Source organism: Vipera berus, assembly GCF_964194415.1.
Source record: "Vipera berus genome assembly, chromosome: 6".
Lineage (NCBI taxonomy): Eukaryota > Metazoa > Chordata > Lepidosauria > Squamata > Viperidae > Vipera > Vipera berus.
In genome coordinates this window covers 88196620-88215652 of record NC_138208.1, presented here as the reverse complement: position 1 = coordinate 88215652, position 19033 = coordinate 88196620, and the positions used below count along the sequence as shown (strand labels likewise).

At 44.8% G+C, this 19033-nt stretch overlaps 1 protein-coding gene across 1 annotated transcript in view; it reads left to right on the top strand.

The window, feature by feature from the left end:
- Positions 1–19033, top strand: part of PLXNA4 (plexin A4) — a gene marked incomplete at both ends in the record, with an annotated part of 438455 nt that overhangs the window by 309568 nt on the left and 109854 nt on the right. Inside the window, 2 exons of the mRNA XM_081331751.1 lie at positions 6489–6692; positions 15836–15932. Of these exons, the coding sequence (XP_081187877.1) occupies positions 6489–6692; positions 15836–15932 (301 nt within the window). The remainder of the gene's footprint in view (positions 1–6488; positions 6693–15835; positions 15933–19033) is intronic.

The following is a 19033-nucleotide window of genomic DNA, read 5'->3' as shown; positions in this document are numbered from 1 at the left end:
GGGTCGTTGTTGGGGAGGGGGCTGAGAAAGAGAAGGAGATGAAAAGGGGTGGAAATCTGAAAGAAGAGAAAAAAGATGGGGAGGGAAGCTTGCCCGCTACAAGGGGTTCCAACGCGTTCCTGTCTGGAGCCACATAAAAGGAACGAGAACTTCAAATGTTGTTTCATCGTGTTCAGCTGGCAGATACCCCATTCTCTTCAGCCAGCTGCTGCAGGCTCAGAATCCTTCAAGTGGCCCCTTCAGGTTCAAATGCGCTGATTTTCTTTGTTCCCCCCCCCCTTTCCTTTCCTCTCCCCGAAGCTGCCACTTCAGGAGCAGGATTTTGCCACCCTCAGGAGTTGTCAAGAGCTCCTCTGGTGTGTGTGTGTGTGGGGGGGAGATAAAGAGAATTCTTGACAGGTGCAGGCAGAGCCAGGTTGGGGGGGGGAGAGAGGAGGGCAAGATGGGGGAGGGTGGGGTGAAAAAAAAAGTCAAGATGCAACCGTCCATTGGAAGTCTCTCTCTCTCTCTCTCTCTCTCTCTCTCTCTCTCTCTCTCTTAAAAGGACCCCTTGCAAATGGGACAAGATTAAGAGGATGGGATGGGTGGGTGTATCTAGAGGCCTCCAGATTAATACTGATGACAGACAGACAGACAGACAGACAGACAGACAGACATGGATGGATGGATGGATGGATGGATGATAGAGACAGCGATAGATAGATAGATAGATAGATAGATAGATAGATAGATAGATAGATAGATAGATAGATAGATAGATAGATAGACAGACACAGACAGATATGGATGGATAAGGAGATGGATGGATGGATAGAAAGATACATAGATACATAGACAGACATGCATGGATGGATGGATAAGCAGATGGATGGATAGATACATAGATAGATAGACAGACAGACAGATATGGATGGATGGATGGGTGGATGGATAAGGAGATGGATGGATGGATGGATGGATAGAAAGATGCATAGTTTCACAGACAGATGGATGGATGGATAAGGAGATAGATAGATAGATAGATAGATAGATAGATAGATAGATAGATAGATAGATAGATAGATAGATAGATAGATAATAGATCGGACAGACAGACAGACAGACATGGATGGATAGAGAGAAGGACGTAGACAAACAGACACATAATTAATGGATGGATAGGTGGATGGAGACAGAGCGCAACTTTAAGGTGCATGGACTTCAACTCCCAGAAATCCTCAGTCATCATGGTGACTGGGGAATTCTGGGAGTTGAGGTCCATGTGTTTTAAAGTAGCTGGGATGCAAAACCACTTCTGACCCTAAGACATCCTTAGGAAGAGGCCATCCGGATGGGCTGCTCCTACCTAAGAACAGAGTCAGAGAGAGGAAATTCCACCAGTTGCCTCCCATCTCTTTGAGGTTTTCTGCGGAGTATTTCTCAAGCCAAACTGTTGGACTGAGCAGCTCTCCAGCCCTCATTTCCTGTAACTGTGAGGGGGACCTTGGAGTCCTAGTGGACGATCACTTAAATAAGAGCCAGCGCTGTGCGGCAGCAGCCCAAAAAGCTAACACAATCCTTGGCTGCATAAACAGAAGCATAGAATCAAAATCACATGAAGTATTATACCTTAGTCCCACTTTACAAAGCCTTAGTAAGGCCACACCTGGAGTACCGCATCCAGTTTTGGTCACCACATTACCAAAAAGAGGTTGAGATTTTGGGGGGTGGGAGAAAGGGCAGAGAAGAGCAACTGAGATGAACAACGGCCTGGAGACTAAAACATATGAAGAATTGTTGCTTGGGTGGTAGGAAAAAGAAGGACTAGTGCTCCAGTATTTGAGAGGTTGCCACAAAGGAGATGGGGATCTACTGTACTTATAGAGCCTTGGTGGAGCAGTGGGCTAATGCCTCCTTAAGTAACACCAGCTGCCTGCAATGAGTGCAGGTTCGAGTCCCACCAGGCTCAAGGTTGACTCAGCCTTCCATCCTTCCCAGGTAGGTAAAATGAGGACCCAGATTGTTGGGGGCAATAAGCTGACTTTGTAATAATGCCGCTTGGGGTGTGTGTGAAAGCCCTAATAAGCAGGCATATATTTTTTATTTTTTTATTTTAATTCCATTTATATCCCGCCCTTCTCCGAAGACTCAGGGCGGCTTACAAGCTTAGCAGTAGCCTTCATTCTATGTATATGCCTGCTTATTAGGGCTTTCACACACACACCCCAAGCGGCATTATTACAAAGTCAGCTTATTGCCCCCAACAATCTGGGTCCTCATTTTACCTACCTCGGAAGGATGGAAGGCTGAGTCAACCTTGAGCCTGGTGGGACACGAACCTGCACTAATTGCAGGCAGCTGGTGTTACTTAAGGAGGCATTAGCCCACTGCTCCACCAAGGCTCTTTGTATATACATAGAATGAAGGCTACTGCTAAGCTTGTAAGCCGCCCTGAGTCTTCGGAGAAGGGCGGGATATAAATGGAATTAAAATAAAATAAAAAATAAATAAATATTTTCCAAAGCACCAGAAGGCGAGACAAGAAACAACGGATGGAAACTCTTCAAGGAGAGAAGCAGCCTGGAATTCAGGAGAAACCTCCTAACAGTGAGGACAATTAACCAACGGAACAGCTTGCCACCAGAAGTTACGGTGCTCCATCACTGGAGGCTTTTGAGAAGAAACTGGACAGGCACCTGTCTCAAATTGTACAGGGTCTCCTGCTTGAGCAGGGGGCTGGACTAGAAGACCTCCAAGGTCCCCTCCAGCTCTGTTGACACCGATCGATTGACACCCAGGATGTAGGAGATGGTGCGGAGACCAAGGAAGGGAACCAGAAGCTTTGCAGATCAGATTTTGTCTCCTGCTCTCTAGCGATGCCACCACCACCACCACCACCGTGCTTTTCCTTCATTAACAAGAGGCCATTGCCACCGCTTCAATCCTGCCTTCGTTAGCATATAAAAAGGTTTGAGGCTGCGTTAAGAAGTTCATTATAGATAATTGAAGAGGCCAGAGCTGGGGAAAAAAGGCAACAGGAACTTCACAATGTGTGTCTCCCTTTGATTGACTCCCGTGTATGTCCTAATTGAAACGTTAAAAGGCAATTTATTTTTTGGGTGGGGAAGCAGAAGAGATGAACTTGTGGTTTTGGAGCCTGGCCTTCTGCAGCAATAATGAGTCTAGAAGCTCCTGAAATGTCCATTGCAGGAAGCAGAAGGTTCTACAGGTGGTTCTTGACTTACGGCCGTTCGTTTAGCGACTGTTCAAAGTTACAACGGCCTTGGGGGAAAAAATGGCTGATGACCGTTTTTCAAACTTACGAACATTGCAGCATTCACCACAGTCGCACGATCAAAATTGGGATGCTGTCATGTAATCAAAATTGGGCAACTGGCATGTATTTATGATAGTTGTAATGTCCTCAGCCAGCCTGCTTTAAGATGGGTGGACTTCAACTCCCAGAATTCCCTAGCCAACATAGTTTAAGATGGGCGGACTTCAATTCCCAGAATTCCCTAGCCAGCATGGTTTAAGATGGGCGGACTTCAATTCCCAGAATTCCCCAGCCAGCAGACTTTAAGATGGGCGGACTTCAACTCCCAGAATTCCCCAGCCAGCAGACTTTAAGATGGGCGGACTTCAATTCCCAGAATTCCCCAGCCAGCAGACTTTAAGATGGGTGGACTTCAACTCCCAGAATTCCCCAGCCAGCAGACTTTGAGATGGGCGGACTTCAACTCCCACAATTCCCCAGCCAGCAGACTTTGAGATGGGCGGACTTCAATTCCCAGAATTCCCCAGCCAGCAGACTTTAAGATGGGCGGACTTCAACTCCCAGAATTCCCCAGCCAGCAGACTTTAAGATGGGCGGACTTCAATTCCCAGAATTCCCCAGCCAGCAGACTTTAAGATGGGTGGACTTCAACTCCCAGAATTCCCCAGCCAGCAGACTTTGAGATGGGCGGACTTCAACTCCCACAATTCCCCAGCCAGCAGACTTTGAAATGGGCGGACTTCAATTCCCAGAATTCCCCAGCCAGCAGACTTTGAGATGGGCGGACTTCAATTCCCAGAATTCCCTAGCCAGCATGGTTTAAGATGGGTGGACTTCAATTCCCAGAATTCCCTAGCCAGCATGGTTTAAGATGGTCGGACTTCAATTCCCAGAATTCCCCAGCCAGCATGGTTTAAGATGGGCGGACTTCAATTCCCAGAATTCCCCAGCCAGCAGACTTTAAGATGGGCGGACTTCAATTCCCAGAATTCCCCAGCCAGCAGACTTTGAGATGGGCGGACTTCCAGATTTCCTCAGCCAGCGTGCTTTAAGATGGGGGGAACTTCAACTCCTAAAATCCCCCAGCTAGCATCCTTTAAGACGCGTGGACCAATTCCTAGAATAGTGATTATTTGATGATTGTGTGGTTTTAAATATTCATTAATAGACTATATTGTTCAAGCACTAATTACCGTCTCTTTGGGTGGGTGGGGGGGCTTTTGAACACATAGCTTGTTCAGTAATGTCAACAGGTCTCAGCAGAATTGACATTGTGGGATGACTCCGTTATTTTGTATAAGAATTGTTAAGATAGCTAATAAATGCCGGGCAGATTTGAATCAAGAAGTATCCAGATGAGGTTTTTTTTTCCCCTCCAGAATTCTTCGTTTTATTGCTATTTCATACAAAAACTATTTCCCACCCTTTTACATACTGCACACAGATCCAGCGAGCTAACATTTATTTATGTATTAAATTAACTTTAATAGCCATCCGGAAAGAAACATCCAGGAACCAAAACAATTTGCTGCACTTTGCATTCGATACGCTTTAGGAAATATATAAACCCAACAATGGGATTCATTATAAAGATTATGGGATGATTTCCCCAATTTGTTCAAAAACTTTCAGACCAAAGGATGGCTAATTGAGCATGGCCGATTAAAAAAAAAAAAAGGTAAAATATACACATTTGCCTGTAATCCCTCCAGACATTTTGCGAGGTTATAATGAAGATAAGGCAATATTGGGCCATTTGGAATAGGATGATATAATATGGCAAGAGATGAGTTTGGATCGAAAACCGTGCTGGGGATGTGAGTATAAAATTGTTCCCTCCTGAACTTAAAAATGTGTGATCTTGGGATAGTATTGCTCTCTCTGCTTTCCGACGCCAAATGCATCAAATCTGTATATAAAAACCATAGATGATTCTCATAGAGAGGCATTTGGGTCTAAAGGTGAAGGCACCAAACCAGGAGATGGTGAGTTCTAGTCCTGCCTTAGCTATGAAAGCCGGCTGGGTGACTATGGGGTTGCAGTTCCCTCCCTCCCATCCAGGACATGGCACAGAAGCGTTGCTTGAGCGAGGTCCGCAAGATTGTCTGGGACACGACACATCCTGTTCACGACCTGTTTTCCTTGTTGCCTTCTGGGAGGAGGGGGCTCCGTGGTATCCGTAGCAGAACATCCGGATTCAGCCATAGTTTCATTCCATCCAGCATTGACCTTGTGAACTCTCAGGCTTCCTCCTTCCGTTGTATATTCAAGATGGACAGTGTTTAATATTTACATGTTAGTTATATGTAAGGGTGTAGGAATAATAATAATAATAATAATAATAATAATAATAATAATAATAATAATAATAATAATAATAATAAGAAGAAGAAGAAGAAGAAGAAGAAGAAGAAGAAGAAGAAGAAGAAGAAGAAGAAGAAGAAGAAGAAGAAGAAGAAGAAGAAGAAGAAGAAGAAGAAGAAGAAGAAGAAGAAGAAGAAGAAGAAGAAGAAGAAGAAGAAGAAGAAGAAGAAGATGGAAGGGACCTTGGAGGACATCTAGTCCAACCCCCTGCTCAGGCAGGAAACCTTATACCATTTCAGACAAATGGCTGTCCAGTCTCCTCTTAAAAACTTCCAGTGTTGGAGCATTCACCACTTCTGGAGGGAGGTTGTTTCACTGGTTCATTGTTCTCACAGTCAGGAAATTCCTCCTTAGTTCTAGGTTGCTTCTCTCCTTGGTTAGTTTCCATCCGTTGCTTCCTGTCCTGCCTTCAGGTGCTTTGGAGAATAGCTTGACTCCCTCTTCTTTGGGGCAGCACCTGAGATACTGGAACCCTGCTATCATGTCACCCCTCATCCTTCTCTTCATTAAACTAGACATACCCAATTCCTGCAACCGTTCTCCATATATTTTAGCCTCCATTCCCCTGATCATCTTTGTTGCTCTTCTCTGCACTCTTTCTAGTCTCAACATCTTTTTTACATCGTGGTGACCAAAACTGGATGCCGTATTCCAAGGCCTTGTGTATGTTGTATAGAGTATGTTTAAATGTGTTACGTGTGTACGTGTACACTTTGAGAGCAAAATTTCATTTTTAATGTGTGCCGCTGTGCCCACGGGAAAAAATGACAAGAAAGATTATCTATCTATCTGATGCAGATGGGAACATGAATATGTAACGGTTTCTGTCCTAATTCCCAGACTTGTGCTCCATCTCTTTTGTGCACAGGACTGTCCCCAACTGCTGAAGGCCAACAAGATCTTGGTGGTCCCCGTGGATGTTATCAAGCCGATCACCTTGAAGGCCAAAAATTTGCCCCAACCACAGTCCGGCCAACGGGGCTACGAATGCATCATCACCATCCAGGGGGCAGAGAAGCGGGTGCCCGCCTTGAGGTTCAACAGTTCCAGCGTCCAATGCCAGAACACTTCCGTGAGTAAGCGCCCTCCACAAGGGAGGAGGGAGGAGCGGGTCTGTGGGAACGGTCAAGAGGGCAGCTGGGGATTGTTGGCTCAAAGCCCCACCCTCTTTTTCCAGTTAAAATGTTTTATTTAGGAATAATACAAGGTATACAGGTATACAGAAATAAAAAAAGATCATAATTAGGTAGGTAGGTAGGTAAGTACAGATAGATGGTAGATAGATGGGTGGAGAGAGAGAGAGATGGGTGGGTGAATGGAGGGAGGGAGGGATGGATGGAGGGATGGAGAGATGAATGGATACATAGATACACAGACATCAATGGGTAGATGGATGGATAGATAGATAGATAGATAGATAGATAGATAGATAGATAGATAGATAGATAAATAGATAGATAGATAGATAGATAGATAGATAGATAGATAGATAGATAGATGGATGATAGATAATGGATGGATACATAGATAATTGATGGATAGATGGATGGATGGATAATGGATAGGTGGAGAGTTAGACAAACGGATAGACAGATAGAGGTAGAGATGATTGATGGATGAATAGTTGATGGATGTATGAATGGATGTATGTATGTATGGATAGATAGATAGGTAGATGAGAGAGAGATAGCTAACTAGCTAGCTGGATAACTACAGACAGACAGACAGATAGATAGATAGATAGATAGATAGATAGATAGATAGATAGATAGATAGATAGATAGATAGATAGATAGATAGTTAATGGATGGATACATAGTTGATGAATGGATATATGGATAGATGGATGGATAATGAATGGATTGATTGCTAGAAAAACAGATAGAGGTAGAGATGATGGATAAATGGATAATGGATGGATGGAAGGATAGATAGATAGATAGATAGATAGATAGATAGATAGATAGATAGATAGATAGATAATGGATACATGGATGGATGGATAGATAGATGTATAATGGATGGGTAGATAGACTGACAGACAGTGGATGGATAGATGGGTAAATAATGTATGTTTGGATAGATGATGAACAGGTGGATGATGGATGGAGAGATGACGGATGGAGAGATGAATAGACAGATAGATGGATACATACAGAGGACAGGCAAAAGAGACAGATGCATTCCTTTCTCCTTGTCAAGAAGTCCATCAATACACAATGCATGGAAAAGAGCCCGGCTTTCAATCCAACGGTCGAGCGGCTGCCATCTTGACTTTTTTGACTCCCTCCCCTGTAGTCGATTTGGGAAGGGGGCAAATGGTCTCAAGAACCGGAACGGCTGTTCTTACTCTCCAAAGCCCAACTGTTGTGACTCAGGGCCAGCCTGTGGGTCCGGCAGCCGGCTCAGATGTCTCGGATGACTCAGATGAGGGGGAGGAGGAGTGTGTGGAAGACGAACCGGCTGATGATGGTTTGGAGGCTTCGCAGAGCCCCCAGCCGGGGCCCTCTTCTCAGCTGCGTGAGCCCGATAGTGCGGAGGATGATGACCCACAGCTGGCCCTGTTCAAGGACGCCCGACGCAGGAGGCAGTCGAGCAGGACCAAACAGAGAAAGGCTGTGGGACTCCTCGGGAGGAGGCACAGGGAGGCCACGCCCTGATCTCTAAATAAAAGGAGTGTTTGGGGAAGGGCTGGTTGCTGAAAGCAACCCTTCCGTTTGAGGATTCAAGTTCCAGTGTTTTTGTTTCTTGTTCTGTTATTTGAGTAATAAATCTTGGCAGACGCTTTCCAGCCTTAGACGCTCTCCAGTCTCTACTGTTTGAACAGGGGTTTGCCTTATTGCAAGGCCGGTAGCAGGCTGGTTCAGAACACCAACCCATATTTAACTGGTCAGCTCAACCAGCTCTAGCTTTGGACTTCATCGTTTGAATTTGGTCCTCGGAATTTCAGAGTAGTTTTTTTTTTAATGTTCCTTGCAGTTTTATGGTCCTCAGCCAATCTCAATGTATACATGGTTGTACTTTGACAATAAAGGTTCATCATTCATTCATATAGGCGAATCTCCCAAAATTAAGCCCTCTTGTGCAACTGCCTGTCTCACTTAGCCACGGAAAATTGTGGTCGTACGGCGAGGACTACCTGTATTTGCAGTTGTGTTTGCCTTTCCAGAGATGGTCTCTTTTTGTGTGTCAGAAAGTGAGGAGACGTCCATCTTCTTCTTAAAACATTATCCCCGCATATTGTATGTGGCACTCTGTACTTCCCCCGGTAAAAATCGTGTCCCAAGAATTATGAGGCCAGATATGGGTGGGGGCGCCAGCCGCTGTTATGAGAACGGTGCTGCGTTATTCAAGACAAATGGATCATTGTAAATCAATTCCTGGAGGGGTGAGCCCAATCTGCTCCTTTCTGTCATCTCCCTTGCAGCTGTGTAACAAACACCCCGCTCACATTGTTTTCTGCAAATGCCATCTTCATAGACAGAGAGTCCTCGACTTACAACCGCAATTGAGCCGAAAATTTCACGCTCGAGGCAGGACTAGAACTCATTGTCTCCTGGTGATTGGCCCAAAGTCACTCAGCCGGCTTTCGTACCTAAGGCAGGACTAGAACTCAAGGTCTCCTGGTAATTGGCCCAAAGTCACCCAGCGGGCTTTTGCGCCTAAGGCGGGACTAGAACTCACCATCTCCAGGTGATTGGCCCAAAGTCACCCAGCTGGCTTTTGTGCCTAAGGCGAGACTAGAACTCACCGTCTCCTGGTGATTGGTCCAAAGTCTCCTAGCCGGCTTTAGTGCCTAAGACGGGACTAGAACTCACCATCTCCAGGTGATTGGCCCAAAGTCACCCAGCTGGCTTTTGTGCCTAAGGCGAGACTAGAACTCACCGTCTCCTGGTGATTGGTCCAAAGTCTCCTAGCCGGCTTTAGTGCCTAAGACAGGACTAGAACTCACCATCTCCAGGTGATTGGCCCAAAGTCACCCAGCTGGCTTTTGTGCCTAAGGCGAGACTAGAACTCACCGTCTCCTGGTGATTGGTCCAAAGTCTCCTAGCTGGCTTTAGTGCCTAAGACGGGACTAGAACTCACCATCTCCAGGTGATTGGCCCAAAGTCACCCAGCTGGCTTTTGTGCCTAAGGCTGGACTAGAACTCACCATCTCCTGGTGATTGGTCCAAAGTCTCCTAGCCGGCTTTAGTGCCTAAGACGGGACTAGAACTCACCATCTCCAGGTGATTGGCCCAAAGTCTCCCAGCCAGCTGGCTGAGCATCAGGCTTCATGGCCTCTGCTTGTTGCCTTCCAGGCCAGCGTTGTCCTTTTAATTAAGAGCCTGGGTGGCTGTTAAACTCCCCCGCCGGGGCCACGAAGGATTCATAGCCTTCGGCTGGGCTCAGAGTGGTTGATGCAGTCAAGAGGAACTAATGTCAAATGAAGTCAGGAGATGTATGACTTTGGAGGAGGAAGCCAACCCCTCGCTGTCTCTTTCACATGTGTTTCCGCCTAGGGTTAATTACTCATCACTCCAGCTGGCAAGTTTTTATGCCCGAGTGCCGCCCTTGCCACCCTGCTTGCTATTCTTTTTAGACCGCGTCTTCCAAGCTCATGATTAGAAAGACAAGAAAAATGGATTGGGTGGCTCTGGCTGGCAGGAATTGGTTTTGATTTTTATTGTTGTTGTTGTTGTTGTTGTTGTTATTATTATTATTATTATTATTATTATAAAAAGGGACGCGGTGGCTCAGTGGGTTAGGACGCTGAGCTTGTCGATCAGAAGGTCGGCAGTTTGGCGGGTCGAATCCCGAGTGCCGCGTAACAGAGTGAGCGCCTGTTACTCGTCCCAGCTTCTGCCCACCTAGCAGTTCGAAAGCACGTAAAAATGCAAGTAGAAAAATAGGGACCACTACGGTGGGAAGGTAACAGCGTTCCGTGCGCCTTTGGCGTCTAGTCATGCCGGCCACATGACCACGGAGACGTCCTCGGACAAGCGCTGGCTCTTCGGCTATGAAACGGAGATGAGCACCGGCCCCTAGAGTCGGAAACGACTAGCACGCATGTGCGGGGGAACCTTTACCTTTACCTATTATTATTATTATTATTATTATTATTATTATTATTATTATTATTATTATTATTATTATAAAACTTTTATTCATAAAACTCAGTCAACTGAACACTCAAATTGACTGGCACTAATGGTTGACACGGGTTGTTGCCGGCATCCTAGGTATCAACCAGGTATCTCCTTAAAATGTAAGATGTTCCGAGTAGCGCAGTTTTTTTGTAGCTTTGCTGGAGTTATTGCAGGAAGCTGCAGTTTCTTGATGTATTTTGCAAAATATTTGGACCTAGTTCCTAGTGTCTCGATGACAGTGGGTATCACTGTTACGCGTTTCATCCATAATCGCGCAGTTCCGATGGCCAGGTTGCGGTATTTCGTAATTTTTTCCAGTTCTTTTCCTTCGACTCTGGCATCTCCTGGTACAGCGATATCGATCAACTTATTATTATTATTAAACTTTTATTTGTAAAACATGAAACTCAGTCAACTGAACACTCAAATTGACTGGCACTAATGGTTGACACGGGTTGCTGCCAGCATCCTGGATATCAACCAGGTATCTCCTTAAAATGTAAGATGTTCCAAGTAGCGCAGTTTTTTTGTAGCTTTGCTGGAGTTATTGCAGGAAGCTGCAGTTTCTTGATGTATTTTGCAAAGTTTTCGGACATAGTTCCCAGTGCTCCGATGACAATGGGTATTCCTGTTACACGTTTCATCCATAATCGTGCAGTTTTGATGGCCAGGTCGCGGTATTTCGTAATTTTTTCCAGATTTTTTTTATTGTTATTGTTATACTTTGACCGGATCATATCTCTCACTGCTTCTTCAAAACATTGGGATTTTAAGTAGAGGGCCCCATAGAGTAGGGCCTTCCAAGGAAAGACCAGCCTCTCCTTAAAAACGGCTGAGCTGTTATTTGCTCACAGAAGGACGTTTATGATGTGGCTTTCAGCACCAGCAGTAGCCCTTAGACCTATATACCGCTTCACAGTGCTTTACAACCCTCTCTAAGCGGTTTACAGAGTCAACCTATTTGCCCTCAACAATCTGGGACTGGGTCCTCCTTTTACCGACCTCGGAAGGATGGAAGGCTGAGTCAACCTTGAGCCAGTTAGGATCGAACTGCTGGCAGTGGGCAGAGTTAGCCTGCAATACAGCATGCCAATCACCTTCCTTCCTTCCTTCCTTCCTTCCTTCCTGCCTGCCTGCCTGCCTGCCTGCCTGCCTGCCTGCCTGCCTGCCTTCCTTCCTTCCCACTTACCCATAGCTCTTAGACTTATATACCGCTTCACAGTGCCTTTACAGCCCTCTCTAAGCAGTTTACAGAGCCAGCATATTGTCCTCAACAATCTGGGTCCTTGTTTTACCTACCTCAGAAGGATTGGAAGCTGAGTCAACCTTGAGCTAGTCAGGACTGAACTCCAGGCTGTGGGCACAGTTTGCCTGCAATATTACATTCTCACCACTGGGAAGGAAGGAAGGAAGGAAGGAAGGAAGGAAGGAAGGAAGGAAGGAAGGAAGGAAGGAAGGAAGGAAGGAAGGAAGGAAGGAAGGAAGGAAGGAAAATTAGCAATGGCCCTTAGACTTCCTTCCTTCCTTCCTTCCTTCCTTCCTTCCTTCCTTCCTTCCTTCCTTCCTTCCTTCCTTCCTTCCTTCCTTCCTTCCTTCCTTCCTTCCTTCCTTCCTTCCTTCCTTCCTTCCTTCCTTCCTTCCTTCCTTCCTTCCTTCCTTCCTTCCTTCCCACTTACCCATAGCTCTTAGACTTATATACTGCTTCATAGTGCTTTACAGCCCTCTCTAAGCAGTTTACGGCATCAGCCTATTACCCCTAACAATCTGTGTCCTCATTTTACTGACCTCGGAAGGATGGAAGGCTGAGTCAACCTTGAGTCCCATCAGGATCGAACTCCAGACTGTGGGCAGAGTTTGCCTGCAAGGCTGCACTCTAAGCATTGTGCCATCACAGTGCCAATTAAACAGGCAAAACTATTTTTTCTTAAAAAAAATACGCTCAGAGAATCCTAAAAAGCAATTGACGTGGTGCAGTCAAAGGCTAGCATCAAGTGAATCAAATCACGACAATCTGATGTTAGAATCAGAATACAGAATAAGAGTTGGAAGGGACCTTGGAGGTCTTCTAGTCTAACCCCCTGCTCAAGCAGGAAACCCTATCGCATTTCAGAGAAAAATGGTTGTCCAGTCTCTTCTTAAAAACCTCCAGTGATGGAGCACCCACAACTTCTGGAGGCAAGTAGTTCCACTGATTAATTGTTCTCACTGTCAGGGAGTTTCTCCTTAGTTCTAGGTTGCTTCTCTCCTTGATGAGTTTCCATCCGTTGCTTCTTGTCCTGCCTTTGGGTGCTTTGGAGAATAGCTTGACTCCCTCTTCTTTGGGGCAGCCCCTGAGATATTGGAACACTGCTATTATGTCATCCTTCACCCTTCTCTTCGTTAAACTACACATACCCAATTCCAGCAACCGTTCCCTATATGTTTTAGCCTCCAGTCCCCCAATCATCTTTGTTGCTCTTCTCAACGTCTTTTTTTACATCGTGGTGACCAAAACTGGATGCAGTATTCTAAGTGTGGCCTTACCAAGGCATTGTAAAGTGATATTAACACTTCACCTGATCTTGATTCTATCCCTCTGTTAATGCAGCCTAGCACTGCGCTTTGGAGAACAGCTTGACTCCCTCTTCTTTGGGGCAGCCCCTGAGAGATTGGAAGACTGCTATCATGTCACCCTTAGTCCTTCTCTTCGTTAGACTAGACCAGGGGTAGGCAATCTCGGCTCTTTTATGACTCATGGACTTCAACTCCCAGAATTCTGGGAGTTGAAGTCCATGAGTCATAAAAGAGCCGAGGTTGCCTACCCATGGACTAGACATACTTAGTTCATGCAACTGTTCATCGTACAATTTAGGAAGTGGATTTTAAAGAACCTCCAAGGGTACACTTATCAGAGAGAACCCACCAAGAAGTAAGGAGAAAGTTCCTGACAGTGAGAAAACAATTAACCAGTGGAACAGCCTGCCTCCAGAAGTTGTGGGTGCTCCAACGCTGGAGGTCTTTCATGAAAAAAAAACCTGGATTGCCATTTGTCCAGAATAGCCATAGGGTCTTCTGCTTGAGCAGAGGGCTGGACTAGAAGACCTCCAAGGTCCCTTCCAACTCTGTTTTTCTGTCATCTGAAAACTTTAGACTATAGAGTCTGGAAGTTAGAGCCTTGGTGTGAAAAGGATTGCCTTGGGATTCGGAAATCTTGAGACAGAGGTACCCATGGGAGCGATGCTCAAATATAGAACGGCACATTAAGGCAAGTAGGCAGTTATTTGTGGGTTGTTGGTTTTTTGTTGTTGCATACATTAAACAAACGCACAAAAAAAGAACCAGCCAGCCAGGCCTCAAATTATGTTATGGTTTCTTGCTCTACATTAGACTTCCTAATGGAAGGAAGGATTGTCCGCATAGCATCCAACACTGGGCGTGGGGGATGTGTTGGGGTTTTCATGGGCATTTTTATATTATTATTGATGGTTTTAGCTGGGCTACTATTTAATTCTTTTTAATTTTTGTATTCTGTATTTTTATATAGGCCCTGTTCACCGCCCTGAGTCCTTCGGGAGAAGGGCGGTATACAAATATAATAAAATAAAATAAATAAATAAATAAAATAAACTTTGGTGCTATTTCTGCACGATGCTGCGGAGTCCTTATTCCAGGAGAATTTAACCACGTTGGGAATTTGTTTTTTTGTGTATTTTTTAAAAAAAGGAAAACACAGGGATGGGATGTCGAAGGGGGAGGCCTGCTGGTGAACGGTAATTGGCTTTCCAATTACCAGTCCAATACAATAGAATTCAATGCAACACACTATTCACAGCTTGTAACTTCAAATGGTTACTAAATGAACCGTTGAAGTTGAGGACTATCTGTATCCATGGAAAGTTTCTTTAAAATAGGTGGGGGACAATGGCCATTTTATAACCTGGGGACTTCAACTCTGAGCCCCAAGTCATGAAGGAGCCATTCAGTCATATTGGCTCAGGAATTCTGGGAGTTGAAGTCCACAAGTCATGAAGGGGCCATTCAGCCATGTTGGCTCAGGAATTCTGGGAGTTAAAGTGCACAAGTCATGAAGGGGCCATTCAGCCATATTGGCTCAGGAATTCTGGGAGTTGAAGTCCACAAGTCATGAAGGAGCCATTCAGCCATGTTGGCTCAGGAATTCTGGGAGTTAAAGTGCACAAGTCATGAAGGAGCCATTCAGCCATGTTGGCTCAGGAATTCTGGGAGTTAAAGTGCACAAGTCATGAAGGGGCCATTCAGCCATGTTGGCTCAGGAATTCTGGGAGTTGAAGTCCACAAGTCATGAAGGGGCCATTCAGCCATGTTGGCTCAGGAATTCTGGGAGTTGAAGTCCACAAGTCATGAAGGGGCCATTCAGTCATATTGGCTCAGGAATTCTGGGATTTAAAGTGCACAAGTCATGAAGGGGCCATTCAGTCATATTGGCTCAGGAATTCTGGGAGTTAAAGTCCACAAGTCATGAAGGGGCCATTCAGTCATATTGGCTCAGGAATTCTGGGAGTTAAAGTGCACAAGTCATGAAGGGGCCATTCAGCCATGTTGGCTCAGGAATTCTGGGAGTTAAAGTGCACAAGTCATGAAGGGGCCATTCAGCCATACTGACTCAAGAATTCTGGGAGTTGAAGTCCACAAGTCATAAAAAGTTCCATCCAGCCATGATGGCTCAGGAATTCTGGGAGTTGAAGTCCACAAATCATAAGGAGACCATCGTTCCCCCCCCCCACCCCCGCTTTAAAAGCTGTTTTGTTTTAGTTCAATAGACGGAGTGCAGAACCTGGAGGCAAAACAACCTCGGAAATCCTAAAGAATTCCTACCTTGTTGCAGAACCCAACTCTCGATTGCAGACACCTATTTAAACAATGCTATCTTTCCAACAGTTTTTGGAGTTTTGTTTTGTATTTGTATTTTTTTTTCAAAAAAAAAAGCCCTTAAAAGCCAAACGGATGCCCCCATGGTTGCTGTTGGTTTTTTTCTTCTTCTTCTTTTAACTCAGTTTGCATACAGTGACATCTGAGAATTGGATCAACAGGTGTCTGATGTTTGTTTTTGTGTCCCTTCCCTGTTTAGTATTCCTACGACGGGATGGAGATTAACAGCCTGCCGGTGGATCTGACGGTCGTGTGGAATGGGAATTTCAACATTGACAACCCAGCCCAGAATAAAGGTAACTTGTCATTTCAACTTGTCCTTGGAAGTGGTAACCTTAGCAACAGGCCGCTTTGTTCCCTAAGCCCTAGCCAAACTGTGCTTGCTGCCTTTTGTCATCCATCACAGGACGTTTTCCTGGCTAATTTTTCGCTCTGCTTTTTAATTAAACATATTTAGTGGAGTGCGGAGACCACTCTGCCTGTAAAACAACTCCATTCTCACCATCAATCCCAAAACACCTTTCCCACTTTCTAAGCTTAATTTCAACAGAAGAGATTCTCTCTCTGTGTGTGTGGGGGGGTGTCCCTGGTGGTCTCTGAGCTTACTTGTTTTCTTGCAGACGTTTCATAGCCCAAGTAGGTAACATCGTCAGTGCTAGAAGGGAGGGGGGTTTGTGGAGAGGAGGAGGAGGAGGAGGAGGAGGAGGAGGAGGACTGTAGGATCCTTGGTGCTCTCTGAGCTGGGTGGACAAGCTATTAATATATAAACAGAGAGCAAACACCACTCCTTCTAACACTGATGGTGTTATCTAGTTGGGTCATGAAATGTCTACAAGAAGACAGTCAAGTTAAGAGCCCACCAAGGACCCCAACAGACGATGACCTCCTCCTCCTCCCCCTCCCTCCTCCCAGACCACAGACACCACTCCCTTCTAGTACTGATGATGTTACTTTGTTGGGTCATGAAACGTCTGCAAGAAGACAAGCAAGCTCAGAGAGCACCAAGGACCCCACCACTGAAGCCTGAGCTACAACTATTCTCTTCCCAAAGAAACTACGTAGCTCAAGGTTGAACTGTAGCGTCCTTGGTCCTCCCTAATTTGTCAAGTTCATTGTGACTGCATTCCCACAACCTGGCCAACCACGTCTGTCTGACATGCTATGTGCATTCATGCAACAAGCAAAACACCCTATTTATCCCTTGGGTGGGTAGGCTTTCTTTCTTTCTTTCTTTCTTTCTTTTTCTTTCTTTCTTTCTTTCTTTCTTTCTTTCTTTCTTTCTTTCTTTCTTTCTTTCTTTCTTTCTTTCTTTCTTTCTTTCTTTCTCTCTCTCTCTTCTTTCTTCCTTCCTTCCTTCCTTCTCTTTCTTTCTTTCTTTCTTTCTTTCTTTCTTTCTTTCTTTCTTTCTTTCTTTCTTTCTTTCTTTCTTTCTCTTTTTCCTTCTTTCTTTCTTTCTTTCTTTCTTTCTTTCTTTCTTTCTTCCTTCCTTTTCTCTCTTTCTTTCTTTCTTTCTTTCTTTCTTTCTTTCTTTCTCCTTTCTTTCTTTCTTCCTTCCTTCCTTCCTTCTCTCTCTTTCTCTCACTTTCTTTCTTTCTCTTTCTTCCTTCCTTCCTTCCTTCCTTCCTTCCTTCCTTCTCTCTCTCTTTCTCTCTCTCTTTCTCTCTCTCTCTTCCTTTCTTTCTCTGTCTTTCTTCCTTCCTTCCTTCCTTCCTTCCTTCTCTCTCTCTTTCTTTTTCTTTCTTTCTCTCTTTCCTTCCTTCCTTCCTTCCTTCCTTCCTTCCTTCCTTCCTTCCTTCCTTTCTTTCTTTCTTTCTTTCTTTCTTTCTTTCTTTCTTTCTTTCTTTCTTCTAGGTTTGGTTTGCTTTGCTGACTTTGCATGTTGGGTGAACCCATTTTATTTAGTTTCCAATCCAGAAATCGGGTTAACGGTTGTGTGGACCTGGATGAAGTGAATGTGAGAAAGAGCTAAGCTGGATTGACTTGTACCCTGGGAAGGTGGAAAGAGTGATATGTGTGGACGTGTAACAATGAGAGAGAGAGGAAAAAAAGAGAGAAAGAAAGAGAAAGAAAGGGAAAGAGAGAGAAAGAGATAAGTATGTGTGTGTAACAATCAGAGAGAGAAAAACAGAGAGAGAGAGAGAAAGAAAAAGAGAAGGAAAGAGAAACAAAGCAAGAGAATGGGAGAAAAAAGAGCGAGACAAAATGAGAGAGAGAGAAATAAGAAAGAAAGAAGCCAGAAAGAAAGAGAGGGAGAAAGAGAAAAAAAAAGAAAAACAGAAAGTGAGAGAGAGAAAAAGAGAAAGAAAGAGGGAAAGAGAAAAAGAGAGAGAAAAAGAGTGAGAGAAAATGAGACAGAGAAAGAAGAAAGAAAAGACAGAAAGAAAGAAAGAGAAAAACAAAAGGAGTGATGGAGAAAGAGAAAGAAAAACAGAAAATGAGAGAAAGAGAAAGAAAGGGTGAGAAAGAGAGGAACAAGTGAGAGAAAAAGAGAGAAAGAAAGAGGGAAAGATAGAAAGAGCAAAAGAAAGGGAAAAAGCAAAAATGAGAGACAGAGAAAGAAAGAAAGAAAGAGAAAGAAAGAAACAAGGAGAGAGAGAGGGGGAAAGCAAAAGTAAAACAGAAAATGAGAGAGAGAGAAAGAAAGGGTGAGAAAGAGAGGAACAAGTGAGAGAAAGAAAGAGAGGGAAAGAAAGAGAGGGAAAGAAAGAAAGAGAGCAAAAGAAAGAGAAGAAGCGAGAGAAAATGAGAGACAGAGAAAGAAGAATGAAAAGACAGAAAGAAAGAAAGAGAAAAACGAGGAGAGGGAGAAAGAGAAAGAAAAAGAAAAACAGAAAGCGTGTGAGAGAGAAAGAGAGAAAGGGAAAGAAAAAGTGAGAAAGAGAGGAACAGAAAGTGAGGGAAAGAAAAAAAAAAGAGAGAGAGAGCGTTGAATGGGATGGAGATGGCCTGACCATCACCAATTGCTTCTGAGCCTCTCAGAAGATCAAAGGCAGGGTGTTAAGGATTTGCCTATCGGGGAAGGAGGCCCAATTGTGTCGGCAACCGTCCCTTTGCCCTCCTGGAAGCCTTCTGCACGTCTGAACGGCCTCTCGGGGTTTGGTGATTTCCACATGTGGCTCAGAGCCTCTGCCCACAGCTTTGAACTTCCCAGTTGCTTTTGGGTCTTCCTGATTAATCCTAGGATTTAGGCAGGGAGTTAAAAGAGAACACCATTCTTTCCGTCCCTTCTACTTTGCTCGCTGTTCACATTTACAATGGGAACCTAGGCAGAGACGGAGGGAAATCTTGAAGCCTTTCAAGCTCCTTTGGGCTTCCCAGCTGCATCGGGTGCGTCTGTGGGTCTCTCTGTGTGTTGCCCAAGGCCTCTCTTCTTCTCCTTTCCTCTCTTTAGAAATCT